Below are 18,211 nucleotides of genomic sequence, written 5' to 3'. Positions count from 1 at the left end.
GCTGATCATTGCAAATAGCATTCTAGGGTTATTTTCAGTGATGCAACTTCAGTGATTGTGGTTGTTTTATTTTTCAGGCTGTCTTGGCTGCAGTTATCATTGTGAACCTATTGGGAATGTTTAAACAGTTCCGGGATATTTCCATCCTCTGGAGAAGTAGCAAGCTAGAGATGGTAAGAATACGAGTGTTAGTGCTTACTTTGGGTGTACCTACTCACGTCATTTCTCTCAAAACCTGCACTAATCTCTTGTGTATTAAACTGCACTGCCTAATTTAATTCTTCCATTCTTACACATCTCAAATGAAAATATCCTATTAAGCATTATAGCTCACCTTCCATTCATTATCCAAGTATTCCATGATTGTCACTTAATCTACCTTTCCACAGTTATGGAAACTAATTTTGTAATCACTTTATGTTATGTTGCTAACTGGACTGCAACTATCTGCTGTTGTACAATATTTTAATATATTCAGTTCTTTTAAAAGGTCAGCAAATGTTGGTATTAAACTGATTAAAATATTATTTTAGTGGTAATAAACTAAAAGCTTCACTGTAAAAAGATATGTTCATTATACATATATTTTTTAACTAAACTTGCCAATATCTGAAAGTTGGCCTAATGGTTAAGGTATTTACCTTCAAACAAAAAGTGTAAGGTTTGATCCTTAAATGGGAAGACCAATGGCAATTGTAAAAGAAATTCTTAATAAAATGTTAAGGCTCCAGCATATCAGGAGTTTAAATTAATGATAGTTGTATGTGACAACACCCCTTAGAAATAAATGAAAAATTAACTAAATTATAAGAAAAATTCAAACAGCATTCATTCAAACACTAGGTGCTGCGGTAGCGTTGTCACCTCACAGTAAGACGTTGTCCTGTTCGATTCTCAGCTAGAGCGTCTTCTGTGTGGAGACATGCGTGAATGGGCGTACCTTCATTGAAGGTTGTGCATCAGAACTGGCAACTCGGCATGTAAAAATCTACTGCCAATCATTAGTGGACCGGAGTTCCGCTGTGGCGACCCCTAACACAGAAAAAGCCGAAAGATGCAACATTCATTCAAACACTACTTTTTCCTACTTTTCTAAATATATGTATATATGCTAACCAATGTGTGCATGTGCATTATATTAACTGAATCATTTTAGTGTAAGGAAACTTATCCAACAATGCTCCAACATGTCAGGAATTTAAATTAATAATGTGACAATATGCCTTAGAAATAAATTAAAAATTAGCTAAATTATAAGAACAACTGAAACAGCATTCATTCACATACTACCTTTTCCTAGTTTTCTAACTATATGAATATATGTTAACCAATGTGTGCATGCGCAGTATATTAACTGAATTCTTTAGTGTAAGGAAACTTTTCCAGCAAGAAGCTCCAACAGCGATAATTACTACCACATTCACTCTTCATTTCAAAGAATAGAGTTTTGCAGAAGTGAATGTTTGATTATGTGAACTAGACCCATTATGGACTCATTAAACATAGGTCTCTACATTAAAAATAAAGCTTTCTGATCAACATTCACAAATGAGGAGATGGAGTTCTATTAAATATTTGGGAGGTGTGAGTTCATTGACAGCAAATAGGGTTCTGAAACAATAGAATTTCCAAGCTAGAAGAGCATCTGTACTAGAAATGAACTGTGAAGTACTTGAAATATCACACACTCCTGTAAGAAAAAGGAAACTAGTCCTAGTGTATATAAAAAATAAACTTAAATATTATTGAATGTACGAAAATACTTAAACCAGCTGATATGACTCCTAACAATGATATAGTCAGTCTATAGGAAGAAGTAAACCAGATACTGTTGGATACGTTCTGGCTAAGTAGGTTACAGTTTGTAAACTGACTGGTGCATTATTACTGATTCTCAGCTCCCTATTGAAAGGTTGGTACTTGAAATGTCAAGTGCCAACATGCCAAAAAAAAAAAAAAACACTGAAAACACAGAAAAAGAGTGAATCTTGAAGATCGCACTTCTCCTTAAAACTTTCCCTGTACCCCCATATGGGGCAAGCCCTCCTCACCCCCCAAACTTATATATACCAACTCTGAGTTCACCATACTTTTGAGAAAAAGGAATATTCCGAGAAATGGCATCTCAGAGTTGGTACATGTAAATCTGTTCTTTCATTCATTCAGCCTCCATATTTTGGGACTCGCTCTAGCAGGTCCTGACATTTTAAATGGTTACCCTGATGCTCCTTTGCCTGATACACTTTGACCAATAATTAGAAAAGAAAATGAAGGTAGACAGCCACTCTTCTTCTGGCTTTTCCCAGTTAGGGGTCGCCACACCACAGCGGATCACCTGTCCGCTCATGATTGGCAGTGGAGTTTTACGGTGTTGAGTTGCCAGCCCAGCACCCAACCTTCCACAGAAGGCACATACATGCACGCACTCACACCTAGGGCCAATTTAGAGTGTCCAATCCACTTACAGCATGTCTTTGGGAGGAAACTGGAGCACCCGGAGAAAATCCACAAGACCACAGGGAGGACATGCAGACTCTGCACAGAAGGCAACCCAGCCGAGGATCAAACTGGAGAACCTCTTGCTGTGAGGTGACAATGCTAACCGCTGCACCACTGCAGCCACCCAAGGTGGACAGCCACTCTCTTAAATCATAATAGGATGGAGCTGAAAGTAGAAAATGAAAAAGGGTTTTGTGCTTCCATATCACAGTAATGGGAAGATAACAGAGACAACAATCTCTAGATTATGTTGTCTGGTATCGGTGATTGAAACAAAAATGGAATTGCTTATAAAAATAATTATTTAGTATCTAGTGGCCACCATGATACAAGCCAGTGAGCAAAATGGATTCAAAGTCATAGACTGATTTCAGACAAATCTGGTTTCTTAGCCTGGTTGTCCAGTGTAATAGGCCAACAAGTGACTGTAGATCAGAACTACCTAGATTTTACTAATGAATTTGTCACTGTTCCACATACACTATTAACATGCTATTAGAAACATACAGATCAGGACACATTGTGGTGGTCTAGGTTAAATAATGGCTGGAAACAGGGCAAAATGGATAATAGCAAAACGAATCATAGTAAAAGAAAAAAGTTACGCAAGAGGTACCATATGGTTGAAAACTATGACCAGTCTCTTCCATGCAAGTGAGGTTGTAGAGGTACTGAAAGAAAATATTTCCATAGATGATAAAAACTGCAAATGATCTCATCTAAGTAAGTGAGGTGGCAAGCACAGAAGAGATGTGGCAAGACTGAATAATTGCCTAAAACTTGGCAACTTATATTCAGTGCACAAAATAAACTATAATGCATCTGAATAACAAAAAATACACTTGAGAATTAAATACTGATGGTGATGCAATTCAGAAAACAGAGTTTTTTGCCTTAACTGTGCCACTGCCAAGACTTAGTCGGCCAACAAGTTTGAGTGATATACCTTGTTTCTTCTGTCCTTTTAACACAACCTAACCAGACAAGTCTGCACTGTTTATTTTTTTGGGTGGGGTGGTAATTTTTGTTTGTCTAGCAGCTGACCATTAAGTGCTTCCCTAAGCCACTTTCTGATTGTTGGGTCTGCCAAGCTCTCCTATTATCTGCTATTTTTGCTTCAATGGCTTGGGCCAGCAAGGAGATAGAGACAGTGCAGCATCATACTCCTGCCCAGATAGTACAATTCTTCTGTTGCCCCACCCCTGTGGATGCTCAGTAACACTCTGTGGTGGGATGTGCAATAGGTATCAGTGCTTACCACCCATAAGTTTCACAAAAGGTCAGCAGAACACCCTGCCCAGTCTCAGGAAGTATCTCACAGTCATTTCACCAATCGACATCAGGGACAATGAACAAAGGCAATGTGCCCCAAGCACAGAGCCCCCCCCCCCTTAGGATAGACACAGCTATACTACCCTTACCAGTGCCTCAGACACCTGAGCCACTAATTGAACCCAAGTCTCCTGGGCCATAATCAGGACTTTATCCATCTACACAATTGTGCTGGCTGTAGGAAAAAATAAAGTTATGTTGGGGGTGTACCAGTTGGTTCTTGATGCTCTGAGATGAATTTTAGGGCTTTTCCCCTACAATTGTTTAATCCAGTGATGCTTTGAACAAAAATCATGACTACAAAAGAAATTTGGCCTATTTTTTTTTTTTTGCAAAGTAGAAGTACACTGCCTCTAAGGCTTAATGTTCAAAGCTGATGATATAGTAAGACAATGTAAACTGAGAAAAATGCTTGCAAGGATATATAAATTGTATCTTGAAACAGTATCTGCCTCCCTGCAGCAACCCATCTTCTGTGTATCCCTCTGGTGTTTGATGGGATGAAAGTAAATGGACAAATAGACAAATCATGCATTTCAAGTTGCTACAGTCTGTGTAAACATGGCATGCCTGCTCACACCTACTGAAAAAGACAGCAACTTTCTGTGCACTGTCTGATGTCAGACTGAGATAAAAGTTAAATAAATATAATATAGTAAAGTGTTTCAACTGGTTGCTCTCAGGCATATATGCACAGCATGTCTCCTGCCCCATACCTTCAAAAGACAGCCACCTGTTTACAAGTCTGATGTTCGACTGTAAGAGAAGTGAAACAAAGAGCATGATAACATACTGCAACATGGCATTGCCCCTAGACAACTTGTGGTGATCTTCTATGCACACCTCTGAGGTTTTATTATGAGAAAGTTAAAGAGCTGATAACCACATTGTCAACAGCCTCACATATGCAATAGCAATGTTCTGTTCGCGTCACTAAAATTTGATTGTTAGGATAATTAAAGAAATAATGGCCACACTGTCCCTAACTCAAGCTACAGAAACATTCTTTGTACACCTCTGAGGGTTGAAATATGAAAAATTAAGGAAATATTGACCACACCATTCCCAGCTCCCTGTACAAACTATACAGACCCATTAATACACACCTCTGATGAGGGCCAATTTTGTCTAGATGGGATCCAGAACAAAGGTCCCTGATAAGCCTGTGTCAAAATTCAGTTAAATAGCTTGTGATGTCATGGGACCACTAGAGTCCCAGAAACGTTATATATATGTGCAAGCCAAACATCAATATTTTATATGTTTACAGATAAAAATCAGTGATATTTTTTCACACAGGCACAGATACATACGTATAAATGGGTCTAGTTTACAAGAACAAAATTTCACTTACCCGAAACTCATAACACCGAGATGAAAAGGTCGACAGCACCAGCACACTGACATCACAGAACACCGACTTACCATTCCAGGTAACTAACCGCTTGGCCATCCTAAACAAATATGTTAAGTGAAGAAAACCAAATCCTTCCATGTGGGGGGCTTCACATCCTCCCCCATGTATGCACATGCACACACATGTGGGGGTGCTGCACCCCCTAACTAAATATACCAACTCCGAGATTGCACTACCACAGGGGTAAGGGACAAATTTCAACAGGATGGCTAAGTAGTTACTTACCTGGGGTGGAAAGACGGTGTTCCAGGACATCTGTGTTGTGCGGTTGTTGGCCTTTTTGTCTTAGCATTTTAAAAGTCGGGTAAGTAAATGTTAGGGTTTCTGAAGGGGACCCATACAAACACACACACACTGACACTGCCCTTATCAAACCAGGTCTGTCATAAGACGTACATGTGAACCTGCACACACACATACACAAGCACACACAGACACACACATACATATACTGCCAATGACACTGCCAAACCAGGTGTATCACAAGATGTTCAGACACATACACACAGACATATACACACACACACACACACACACACACACACACACACACACACACACACACACACACACACACACACACACACTAGATGTCAGAAGAAGGGGGGATGAATGGACTTATACATGGGGACATGGTCTGATATTTCTTGAAACATAAAAAGTGAAATAGCACTACTTTCATCAGAAAACATCATGAGCTGTAGTTAGGGTCTGAAGAAAGAATGCTTTGTGTATTCTAATGCACTGCAAAGCAAACTAATAGTTAAAAAAACATAAACTTGTTTTTTTCCTTTTTAGTGAATTTAATAGGAGAAATGCTTTACAGTTCAGTAGACGTCATCTCAACAAAGACAAATAAGATGATGATGACAAGAGAGAGAGAGAATATAGCAAAAAATAACCTCAGACCAATTAGCAAAATACATGAGGAGAGCAAATTTATGAAAAAAGAGATGATGAAAGACAAGAGAAACTACATCAATGCGACAATTAGGGTAGCATGGATTTTTTTTTTGGACAGGAACACTTTTACAGACAGTTATAAATGCAAGAATTTTTTTATTTTGCATGACTACCTAATGAACATTTTCTCTGCCAGTCTGGTTTAAATGTTAAATTTAAATATATTTATGTATACATTTGATGAGGTAGATATTTCTGGTATATAACCAAGTACTAGGGTGAAAGATATAAAGTGAACTGAATTTTATTATAGGACATAAGAACATGAATCAAATATTTTAATATTTTAATAAGGTTAATATTAAAAAATATTGTAATAATTTTTGTTCTACTCTCTATATTTTATTTATATGAACATTAATGTAATATATGGTAATGGTATAATGTTTCAAATGAAATGTAGTCAGGTCAGCTAATAAATGTATAGCTTTAAAGCCTAATTATTACCTGTTGTCACATGGTGGTAGGTGAGCCCTATAATAATAGCCCTATTCAGCACACATTTTATCTTGATAAAGCTTGGTATTGAGACCAAGCGAAAGCGCTTGATTTCAACTGTTTTTTCTGTTATAAATGAAAGATTTTCGCTGAACAGTGAAGTTTTTAATGTTGTTTTTTACAAGACAAGAGCAATAAAGCCTTTTCTACTTCATCGTTCTTCCAGCGGTCTGGTTCTTCTAGTAGTGGAAGTATTGCTTTGGTGTACATTGCTTCATTTTCGTTTGTTATTGGTCTACATTTTTTCCATGGCAGAGGAAGCAGACCAAGGGGACTTTCTTAATACACCGCAATTGCTAAGAGCAGAGGGCGAGGATGCTCCAGTGATGCGCACAGAGTTCAACAAAGTTCTGGATCTGTTAACCCAATTAAATGAGACGCTAAGGTGTAACAGAGGCGGGACTTCCTGTCCAATTCCTGGTAACCAAGAGCAGGCGTTAGAGCAAAGAAAAACGCGAACAACTCGTGAAACAGTGGTTCCACAACAGGGAACGCAAAACGACTTTAACCAAGGATTTTTTTCAGCTAAACAAGCTGGCAACAACCCTGTGGACATATTTCCTTCTCAGCGTTCATCTGAACTTGACGCTCCAAATAGACAATTCATTTTTAATGCCTAGGCAGACCAGCAGTTTTGGTTCAAACAAGGTACTGTACAAGTTGATAAAACTGGCATTGAACAGCAATTTAATAATTTAAAAGAAAGACTATATTTGTACAAAAGTAACCAATTGGAGATTAACTATTTAAAAGAATGTGTAAATGTTGAGCGGGTTCCTAAGGGCTTACGTTGTTTTAAGTTTCCCAACAATGTGCAGCCAGGTACAGCATATTATGAGAAACTGGGTAACATTTTTAATAGAGCTGGACTACAGGTACTGGAAGTAATGGTTGAAGAATATGAGGCTAAGGCTGACATTCTCCTAAAAGATTTAAATGTCCAGAATGAAAAGTTGATTAATGATACCAGTTTTTTATCTGTTAAAAAAAGCTATGATAATGTATTTAATGAGGTAGACCAGTATTGTTTGAAAATTTTGAATAGGAAGATTAATAAGTTAGAAAGGGATTTAAACAAATATAAAGAAGGGCTAGCTTACCCCGTGGTAGTGAGAAACAAATGGAAGGACGACCGTAATAGGGTTGGAGCACAGGTAAATACATATAGGAATGTCCATGCACAACCTTTCACTGAACCATTGAGAAGGAGTGAAAGATTAGCTGAAAAAAGTAGAAAGAATTCCCATCAGGACTTTCACTTTCCCCAGGACAGATTAATGGGGAGGAGGGAGAATTTTCAACAACAGAAATGGAGAAAGTCATAGATTTGGATGTGACCAATTTTTTAGATTCCAATGAGGTAGTTTTAGATGGAGGTGAAGAAAGTAAAGAGTATACATTGGGGAAGGATAAAAACTTCACAATATACAATTTTACAGAGATAGAAATCAAGAAGGAGTTTTTTGATTTGTTTATAAAAGGTCTTCATTTTATTCCAGCGTGTCCTGCTGATTTAGCAGAAACTTTAGTAGATTTGAAGCTATTTATAAGGCAGCTAAACTTAACTCTGAACTTTAATGGACAGCCCTACACAAAAACTACATTAACTAGAACCAGTACTTTTAACCCCCCCCAATCCACCCATCTTTAAAAGTGTTTGAGGAGATGGTTAGTAAGGAAATAAGAAAGATTATTTCTGAAAAATCAGATAGAACACCTTCTAATATGAAACCAGAAGAGATGGCATTAATACAGCTTCTGAGGAAAGAAAAGTGTAGAACCATAAAGCCAGACAAAGGAGGAGGGCTGGTTTTGATGTATATGCAGGACTATGAAATGCATCTGTTTAATATGTTGCAAGACTCTGAAAAATATGAACTGTTTTCTAAAAATGAAGTGAATTTAGCTTATTCTAAAATTAATTATACTTTGATGGACAATTTATTACAAGGATTCATCAATGAGGAGGTATATAATTACCTGAATGTCAACAAACCCAAGATACCAATAATCTTTGGAATCCCTAAGACACACAAAGGTCTTGAACCATTAAAATTCAGGCCTATAGTGTCAGGTAAAGGTGGTATTTTAGAACCTATAGGAAAGTTTGTTGATTATAGGCTCAAGAATTTTGCCACAACCTTGAAATATGTATGTAAGGACTCCTGGGACTTTTTAAGAGGTATACAAGAAGATTTGTTTCCAAGTAGATTTAATACTGATAACTATTGATGTTGTGGATTTGTTTCCGAGTATTCCACACGAACAGGGTTTGAATTGGTTCAATGAAACATTAGTTAAAGAATCAGGTTTGTCGGCTAACATCATTAACTTACTTGTAGAATTCATGGAAATTATACTAGAAAATAATTTTATGTTTTTTAATGGAGAGATATACAAACAAAGAAAGGGGGTGGCAATGGGTGCACCATGCGCCTCCATGTATGCAAATATAGTTTTACACAGATGGGAACAAGACTTTATTTTTTCCACTTAATGGAAGGAGTATATAAAACATTATACCAGGTTTCTAAATGATATAAGTATTTTGTGGAGTGGTACTGAGGAACAATTTTTGGAATTTTTTGAATACATTAATTCCACCACTTCTTTTTTGTCTTTTACATATGTTAGTAGTAATGAGAAAATGAATTATTTGGATGTGACAGTTTTTAAAGAGTGTGTTAATAATAGGTTCACTTCCAAATTGTACAGAAAACCCACTTTTTCTAATACATACCTTCATTTTACAAGTGGCCATCCTTATTATCAGAAAAAAGGCATTATTAAAGGGCAAATGATTAGGGCATCAAGAATGTTCAGTACTTTAGAATATTTTATGGAAGAGTTGACAATATTAAAAAGTATGTTTTTAGAAAGAGGTTATCCTGAAGGATTGATAGACAAGATGAGTAAAGAAGTTTTGGACCATAGAGAGAATAAGTATCCCTCTTTATTAGGTTTGGGACAGATCCAGGAACCAAAACCCAGTCAAGTTTATAACACTGGTTTTTCTAACAGTTATACACATACCTTTTCAAATAATTCTCAACAAATTGAAGAGGTAATTTCTAAGTTTTGGCCAGTTTTAACAGGACATGAAGAATTGAAAAAACATATTTCAAGGTATCCTAGATTTACTAGACGTAGGGACACCAATATTAAGGAATTATTTGAGAAGTTTCAACCCCAAGGGAGAACTAGCAATAGTAAGAATTTGAAAAAAGGCACCTACAAATGTGGAATGTGCAAGCAGTGCACATCTATTTCAAACAGAGGCTCTTTATATATTCCTTCAAGAAATTTTCATTTCAAAGCCAACATTTATGCGAACTGTGCAACACAAGGAATAGTATACTTGGGTTATTGCACAAAGTGTTTTAGTTTCTATGTTGGTAAAACAGAGACATCATTAAGAAAGAGAATTTACGAGCATTTGTATGAAGTTTCTCGAAAAAAAGAAACCAATGCTTTTTACAAACATTCTACTTCATGTCCAGAAATGTGTATAAATTTTATTGTGTTAGAACAAGTACAAATGGATGGTAGAGGGGGTGATTGGGAAACCCGTTTAGAATATAAGGAACTCTTGTGGCAGCTTAAATTAGATGCTGCCACTAGTCCAGGTTTGAATGACAATATAAACATAAAAAGTGGTCTTAAATTAAGAATGGCTAGATTGTGATTATATAAGTAAGTGGATGTATCGTGTATAGAAATTGTTAATTATCTGATCTTGTTTTCAGTATGCCATTTGTTTATATACATTAATGTAATATAATACAAGATAATATGCTATTTTTTGCAATAATATATTGGTTTTTAATAAGTATTTCAGGGAGTATTTTTGAAAACATTTTGAAGAATATTTTTAAAAATATTTGTTTATTTATTTATTTATATATTAAAATATCTATATACATTTTTTATACATTTTTTATATATTTATATATTTATGTATACATTTGATGAGGTAGATATTTCTGGTATATAACCAAGTACTAGGGTGAAAGATATAAAGTGAACTGAATTTTATTATAGGACATAAGAACATGAATCAAATATTTTAATATTTTAATAAGGTTAATATTAAAAAATATTGTAGTAATTTTTGTTCTACTCTCTATATTTTATTTATATGAACATTAATGTAATATATGGTAATGGTATAATGTTTCAAATGAAATGTAGTCAGGTCAGCTAATGAATGTATAGCTTTTAGCCTAATTATTACCTTTTGTCACATGGTGGTAGGTGAGCCCTATAATAATAGCCCTATTCAGCACACATTTTATCTTGATAAAGCTTGGTATTGAGACCAAGCGAAAGCGCTTGATTTCAACTGTTTTTTCTGTTATAAATGAAAGATTTTCACTGAATAGTGAAGTTTTTAATGTTGTTTTTTACAAGACAAGAGCAATAAAGCCTTTTCTACTTCATCGTTCTTCCAGCGGTCTGGTTCTTCTAGTAGTGGAAGTATTGCTTTGGTGTACATTGCTTCGTTTTCGTTTGTTAAATGTGAATAATATGATTTCCTATTCTACTAATGCTACCTAATACTTCGGACTGAATATTGTCTATCAATAGTAATGTAATGTAAACTTACATATATGTAAACGTAATGTATGTAATGTAATTTTCTTGTGGAGCTTTTCTCCCCAGGCCTCGACTGAAAACGGGCCGACATGGCCCAGTGGAGTATCCTGGTCAACAAATGCAAATAAAATAAAAAATAAAATAAGAAACAGCATCCCATGAAGATTACATTAAAAAATAATCACAGATGGCAAAAATCAAGAATGTAAATACACACAACACAACACAAATATGTATATATCTATGTCTGTACATTTGCTTGTTTGCTTGTGTGTATGTTTATTGGGAGAGAGGGAGAGGAAGCAGGGCATCAATCCAATTAACAGATAAACTCAGGTTACTAATTATGCAAGGCAATAGGCCAAATGGGTAGGAAAATATGTCCTTTTACTATATGCTCATGAATCCATTACATCTAACCAAGCAAAAGGATGAGAATAGCTAAGAAAAAATTAAAAGCTGCAAAAAACTTTGCAAATGACTACAGTTATACTAGCTTTGCAAAACAGGTTAAAACGTGACAATGGAAAAAGGGAAAGAAGGCTAGAAACTGCCCGTCACTTAACAGTGTAATACATACTGTAACATCCAGTGGCACACAGCTGCATACTTTGAATAAAGCAGCCTTTTTATATTTTACCTTCCCATTTCAGTATCATCATATTGTCACCATAGCTAACACATTTTAATAGCATTTTTGAAATTTTAATGAGAAGGTGATGTTGCATTTAGGACATAAAATATCATTTCAGGTTTAAAAAAAAGCAATGAGGATTTGAAAATTGATAGCTATCGCAGCCATTAAGTAAACTGAAGAAAAAGTGATACTATGAGTTTTACACATAATGCTGAGAACTAAGGCAATGTTGGATAATAACTTTGGCAATGGCATGAATTTGTAGATTTGAGCCCTAACTATGATGCTAGTAGCTCAGGTTTGATTAGCATGATGAGGCTGAGAAGCCAGCCAAGAAGATGGGAAGAAGTGATTGCTGGCTCACCTGCTCTCTCACCTTGGCGTTTGGATGTGGTAGAGGGTGTGGTAACTACCATTATTTATTTAGCAACCCAAGAAACACTTGAGAGCCAACAAAAACAGGTTCAAAAGCATGCTCAAACAACATCCAGCAGTTGTAACTGATCATCAAAACAGCAAGAATTCAAGTGTCACTAGCGGGCACTTCCAAGATTACAGCATCTAAAAGTATTTCCCCCTACCCCAAGGTCCAATGATCTTAAGTAGCAGGATTATGGGTATGCAGTCCCCATATCTGAGGTGCAGAGAGAGGCTTGACCCCCTGCAAAAATGTTTTAAATGTGTAACAGTGGGTTTTGCAATTCACTGTGATTTTTGAGAGGGGTCAAAATTGCTGGTCTATACTAGTGAAAACTGAATTGCGCGAATCCAGTTTGAGCCACACAAAGTGTGAAAACCACAAATTTCGAAACCGTACTGTTTTATGCAGGGGGCAAGCCCCCCTGCACCCCCCACACCCCCACTACTTAAATATACCAACCCCGAGATCGCACTCCATTGAAGTAAAGGGAAGAATTCCCTTCGGCGATCTCCGTTCTTTCTGGCGATATTTCAGATATTCGCACTTTCTGTGTCTCTCAAACTGGATTCGCGCAATTCAGTTTTCGGTGTGTTAATATAGACCCCAAAATTGCATGTAAGTTTTCAAAGTGTCAGGACATGCAATATCAAGTCTTGCGCATCTGACAAGGAGCTGATTCAAAATAAGTAATTTACTGGCAATGTATATTGAATAATTATGCCTTGCCCAGAGGCAATGCCTGAAATCAGTCCTCTGTGCATCAGTGCATTGCTCAGGTTAGTAAACCTTAAATGAATGAATGAATGACTAAATAAGTGCATAATTAATTAATCAACCAATTAGTTCAATCATCCATCAATTAATTAATGCTCACCTTAAACATATACTAGTAGCTTGCTGCACTGCATTTCAGAAGCAACAGGCAGGAGAAAAAAGTAAAAACTCCATAACTTATGTAGTGCTGAATATAATGCTAACACTCTCTCTCTTTATATATATATATATATATATATATATATATATATATATATATATATACACACACACACACACACACACACACACACACACACACACAAACACACTAGATATCTGGCTTTCTCTCTGCGTATATCTATCTTGGATTGTGGTTATTTACTAGTATATTTTACTGAGTGACCAAGTACAAGTACATTCATTGCCTATTACACATGTGGATTTTGCTTTTAGGACATACAGTGGTGAGGTACAATTTTAATTAATAACATAACATTTATGGTTTGAAGAAGAAGATAGTTTTCTTGATTTTGAGTCTTGAAACTTTTCAAATGGGAGCTTCACACCAGAATACTGGGCAACCATGTACAATTAGTGAATGCAGCAGGGAAAATAAAAAGAAGAAAACTTCACTTGTAATTTAAAGACTAGGTAACTAGCACTGTCAGATTACATATTCACTAAATTACAGAAGTTGGGAAACTGACACTGCAGAATTGTGTACCTATGGTCTGTGTAAATCATGAAGTCACAGCTTCAAGATTCATATATATGAACTAGAATTTATCTGGAGGCAGACATTGGCCTTTACAACAGTTTTTTTTTTTCAGTAGTCAGATGTCCTCAAACATGAACTTCTACAGTGATGTGTTGTGGCAAATTGAGCACAACCAGGCAATAAAAGTAAGTGGGTACCTCATAGTACATCAAACGAGCTCTTGTCAAATTTCAGTTTGTGGTGCTAGATCAAAAAATGGACGACTGAATGTTGCTAAGTGTTTGATTAACAGTAAAATGACATATTCGGTCAGGGTAAGTAAGTGGATGTGGTTCATTCATTTACATTGATTCTTTCCATGCCAAAAGCCCCTAACTATAAAATTGCAATTATAAATGTAAATGCAGCATTGCCATTTATTTAAGAAGCCACAATATCACCCTTTACTATATATAGATAAACAAAGAAGGCTGTGGAGCAGATTTTAATCACAAACAGTTTTCTAATAGTAGTTAAAGAAATATGAGAGTAAAATAAATCTGGTCATTATTATTTGAAATTTCTTCATTTTCCACTTCCTCTGAACCCATTTTCACGGGAGACCTGAACATATAACTGTAAAAGTATCAGTAGAACAGTTTATAATATAATTAGAACATAAACAGACAATTATACACATAATAAATTAAGAACATAGGTACAAGAGAATAGTTTTGCTTATCACATTGCTTGTATGAGGAATTTAAATTTACCATAACAACTGTAGACTAGACCCATAGCCTGAAGCCTAATACAATGTCCAATTAACCAGTTCTATGAGCTAGTACTCAGTGTTAATCAATATTGTCTCTTGTCTCAAGGACTAATTAGAAAACAAAATTCAGTGTGAGGTCCTACAACACAGGCTCATTTGCCTTTCAGAAGTTGCACTAATTTTTCAGCCTGACCACAGCTCACAGTAGCATTCAGTACTAACAAATGTTGCTTCTTCACAGCCTAGTTTTGTTTACAACTTAGCAAAAGATTGGTGCACATAGTGGTTTGTTATACCAGACTTACACTGCATCTCTTCTGTTTCCATCCTTTAGGCTATATTTGAAAGCAAGCTCTGTTTATGATTATTAGGTTTGTTGTTCCTGCCCTTCACACATGCTTGCCCTACACAGATGCTAGAAATGGCATTGTTGCATGAGTTTTGACTATGGGGATCCTGGTCTAGTAACTGTTATGTTTGATTTTTTTCATAGTATTGCAACCTGTCTTCATTTCTTTCAGATGGTTTGGCTTGTAGCCTTCTTTGCCACAGTATTGCTGAATATGGACATTGGTCTTGCTGCTTCTATTGGATTTGTAATTCTCACTGTGATCTTTCGTACTCAGCTGTAAGTATGTATATGTAACAGTGGTATATTAAGGCTTTATTTTATTCATTGGCTTTTAATACTTACACACACACATACACACACATACACACACAAACACACACACACACACACACACACACACACACACACACACACACACACACACACACACACACACACACACACACACACACACACACACATATATATATATAGATTGATAGACAGATAAATGTAGTTATACACACACACACACACACACACACACACACACACACACACACACACACACACACACACACAGCTTGTTAACTGTTTTGCTTATCTCATGTAATATTCATACATCAGCAAGAATTAAAACTGGATATATGTCCCTTTTGTAATAAGACATCATGGCTGAGCTTACCAGATTTCTTACTAAAGTCTCACTAGAGGGACTCTTCCCAGGTATCCTGGTTGACTACATTTACAGTACTAGTCATAACCAGCTGAAGAGTTACCACATTTCCCAAATGATTATGAATATGACTGAACATTAGTCACCCCATTTCTTTAGCTCTTCTCTAGTCATTCCAACTACATAGTCCTCTATCATCTTGGAAGCACAACTCAGTAAAAGAATTATATGTATTTCCCAAGCTCTAACCAATCACCTTTCCCTTTATAAATAAGACCAATTAGAGTCATGCCCCTGGATTCATTAAACCCTGTGCAGGAATAGTGCTATTCCTGCATGGAGTGGATCGTGGCCATGTAGAACAGCAGCACACCGTGCATATTAATGAAGGTGTGCTGCTGCATTCTCTACACGGACACGAGCCATGTACAAGCAATTTTAGAGTGCAGGGGGCATGTGTACTGTACCACAATTCTAAGGCAACTAACAATGTCCACCGACAAAATACAGAAGCACAGCCCCCCACAACATAGCTATCAACTGGACAGATGTTCGCAAAATGGCCAGAGTTTTCCCTTATATTTTTGGCCTTTCCCTCATAAAACTTCCTCTCGTCTGGCAAATCATTGTGATGATCTAAGGACTGAAGCCACTAAATAGTGACATACATTTGGGTTGCATAACTTATATCCTTTAAAAAATGTCTGCTAACATGAATTGATTTATTCTAGCAGCTTTCTAAGTTTATAAGAGTAATGTTACACATTCTTTTTTTTTTCCATCCCCAATAAAGTTTAAGCGTAGCTGAGCGGGTGTGCATGTCTTGTAGTTATGCACAGCAAAGATTAAACATTCAAAGGAGATAAATAGAACTATACAGCGAAAATAGTCAAAGTGAAATAGTGTAGTGGTTAGAACTTCTGCTTAACATGCAGCCATTCATGGTTCAAGTCCCCATGCAGGCTTATTTGTTTTTATTTGTGAAAACAGCACTAAAAGTATATTTTCCTAGAAATAGGTAGTGAATAATATATATTTGTTAATCAGGGTAGTGTAGCAGGTCCAAATGTGAGGTGTCAGTGTAGTACAGATGTGAAGCTCCCATGTAAACACAAGTGTCTCATACAGTATAGCCACAAAAGAATGCAATGAAAGTACATAAACTGATAATAATAATAATAATAATGATAATAATAATAATAATAATTAATATTAATACTGATAATAATGGTAATAATGATAGCACTGGGGCATTCAGGAGTCCAGAGTCATGGTTGGACTCCTAGTAGAAAACCATGATGGGAGACTGCTGCAGGACTAGTACTAGGGCTCCAAATACAAAGCGGAGGCCTGAGAGTGTCTCACATGTGACCTCACCAGTGCCACTGGCATCCCTCGGACTGGTGAGCAGGTCCGGCACCACTTTGCCGACTTGAAGCGTAGGAAGAGGGAGCTCTTGGAACTGTGGATCCAAGATGCATGGGTGGGGAATGTCCCAGCTGTGTGTAAGTAGCAGTATCAATAAGAGTTTTCCAAAGTTCAGCCTGTGCATGTGATGGATAGGTATGCATAAATTTCACTCTATCTCCTGTACAGCTGTAGATGAGAAGGCAATGAACATGGATGCCCATGCCAGCAGGCTGCTAAGGCTGTCACAAGGCTGATGAGTACAAAGCTAGCTTGTAGTGTTCATGGCAAATATATAGAAAGGAATAGAATGTCACTTGTCAGTATTTAAAATGGGTATGGTTTGTACTGAATAAATAAATATATATATATATATATATATATATATATATACACATATATATATATATATATATATATATATATATATATATATATATATCAATAAAAGTGTCAGTACCTATTAATAAAAGTCAAAATCCTGGACTGGTCATGTTTACTTTGGTATGTGGTAGTATGAATTGAAATGTGTACAGTTTCTGCACAGCAACTATAGCTCTCAAAGCATTAAATAATCAAGGCTCATCTGATAAAGATTGTGGAGTTGTAAAACAGGAGATTACCTATATGAAAGGTTCCATGCAGCAAGATCTGATACCTAAATAGTAATGTTGTTTTAACCAGTGTTTTCCAGACGGTACTATGTCAAATTATGAATACACAGTATAAGAAGTATCTGCCATGCAGGAATGTCAGAATAACAAGGTCAGATTATACAACCAAGAGAGTCTTAGGCAGAAAGCAGTCAAACAAGGCAAAGCAGTTTTGCAATAGCTCATTCTGATGAAACACAAACTTTGTTCAATTTTATGCACAAACAGGTACAGTTCAAATCCCAGTAGTGGTAGTAAGCTGTATGCATACTTTCACTCAGGAATATGTGTTGAAACAGTCAGGTAATGTTAACAAAAATTTCCTCCACAGGTCTGCCAGGTAGTAAAAGGTATAAATTAGCTGTAATTATACATTGTGTACAGCACCCACCGTCCAACCCCAAGGCTGCAAATGACAGCAAGATAAGTACATACACCAAGTAGTCTCCTCCAAGAAATGTCCCTCAAGTGTCATGCTGTCACAGCTAGTGGTCACTGCCACAAACACTCAGGATGACCGATATAAATCATGACAAAATATGGCAGTAGCACA

At 36.4% G+C, this 18,211-nt stretch overlaps 1 protein-coding gene across 1 annotated transcript in view; it reads left to right on the top strand.

The window, feature by feature from the left end:
- Nucleotides 1-18,211, top strand: part of LOC122807521 (solute carrier family 26 member 6-like) — a 1,069,142-nt gene that overhangs the window by 806,445 nt on the left and 244,486 nt on the right. Inside the window, exons 11-12 of the mRNA XM_044078446.1 lie at nucleotides 78-173; nucleotides 15,113-15,219. Coding sequence (XP_043934381.1) covers nucleotides 78-173; nucleotides 15,113-15,219 — 203 coding nt within the window. The remainder of the gene's footprint in view (nucleotides 1-77; nucleotides 174-15,112; nucleotides 15,220-18,211) is intronic.

The sequence above is a fragment of the Protopterus annectens genome, chromosome 7.part1 (assembly GCF_019279795.1).
Source record: "Protopterus annectens isolate FY-2018-M chromosome 7.part1, PAN1.0, whole genome shotgun sequence".
Taxonomy (NCBI): Eukaryota; Metazoa; Chordata; order Ceratodontiformes; family Protopteridae; genus Protopterus; species Protopterus annectens.
The sequence above is the reverse complement of the archived record's forward strand: the minus strand, read 5'-3'. Positions and strand labels throughout refer to the sequence as shown.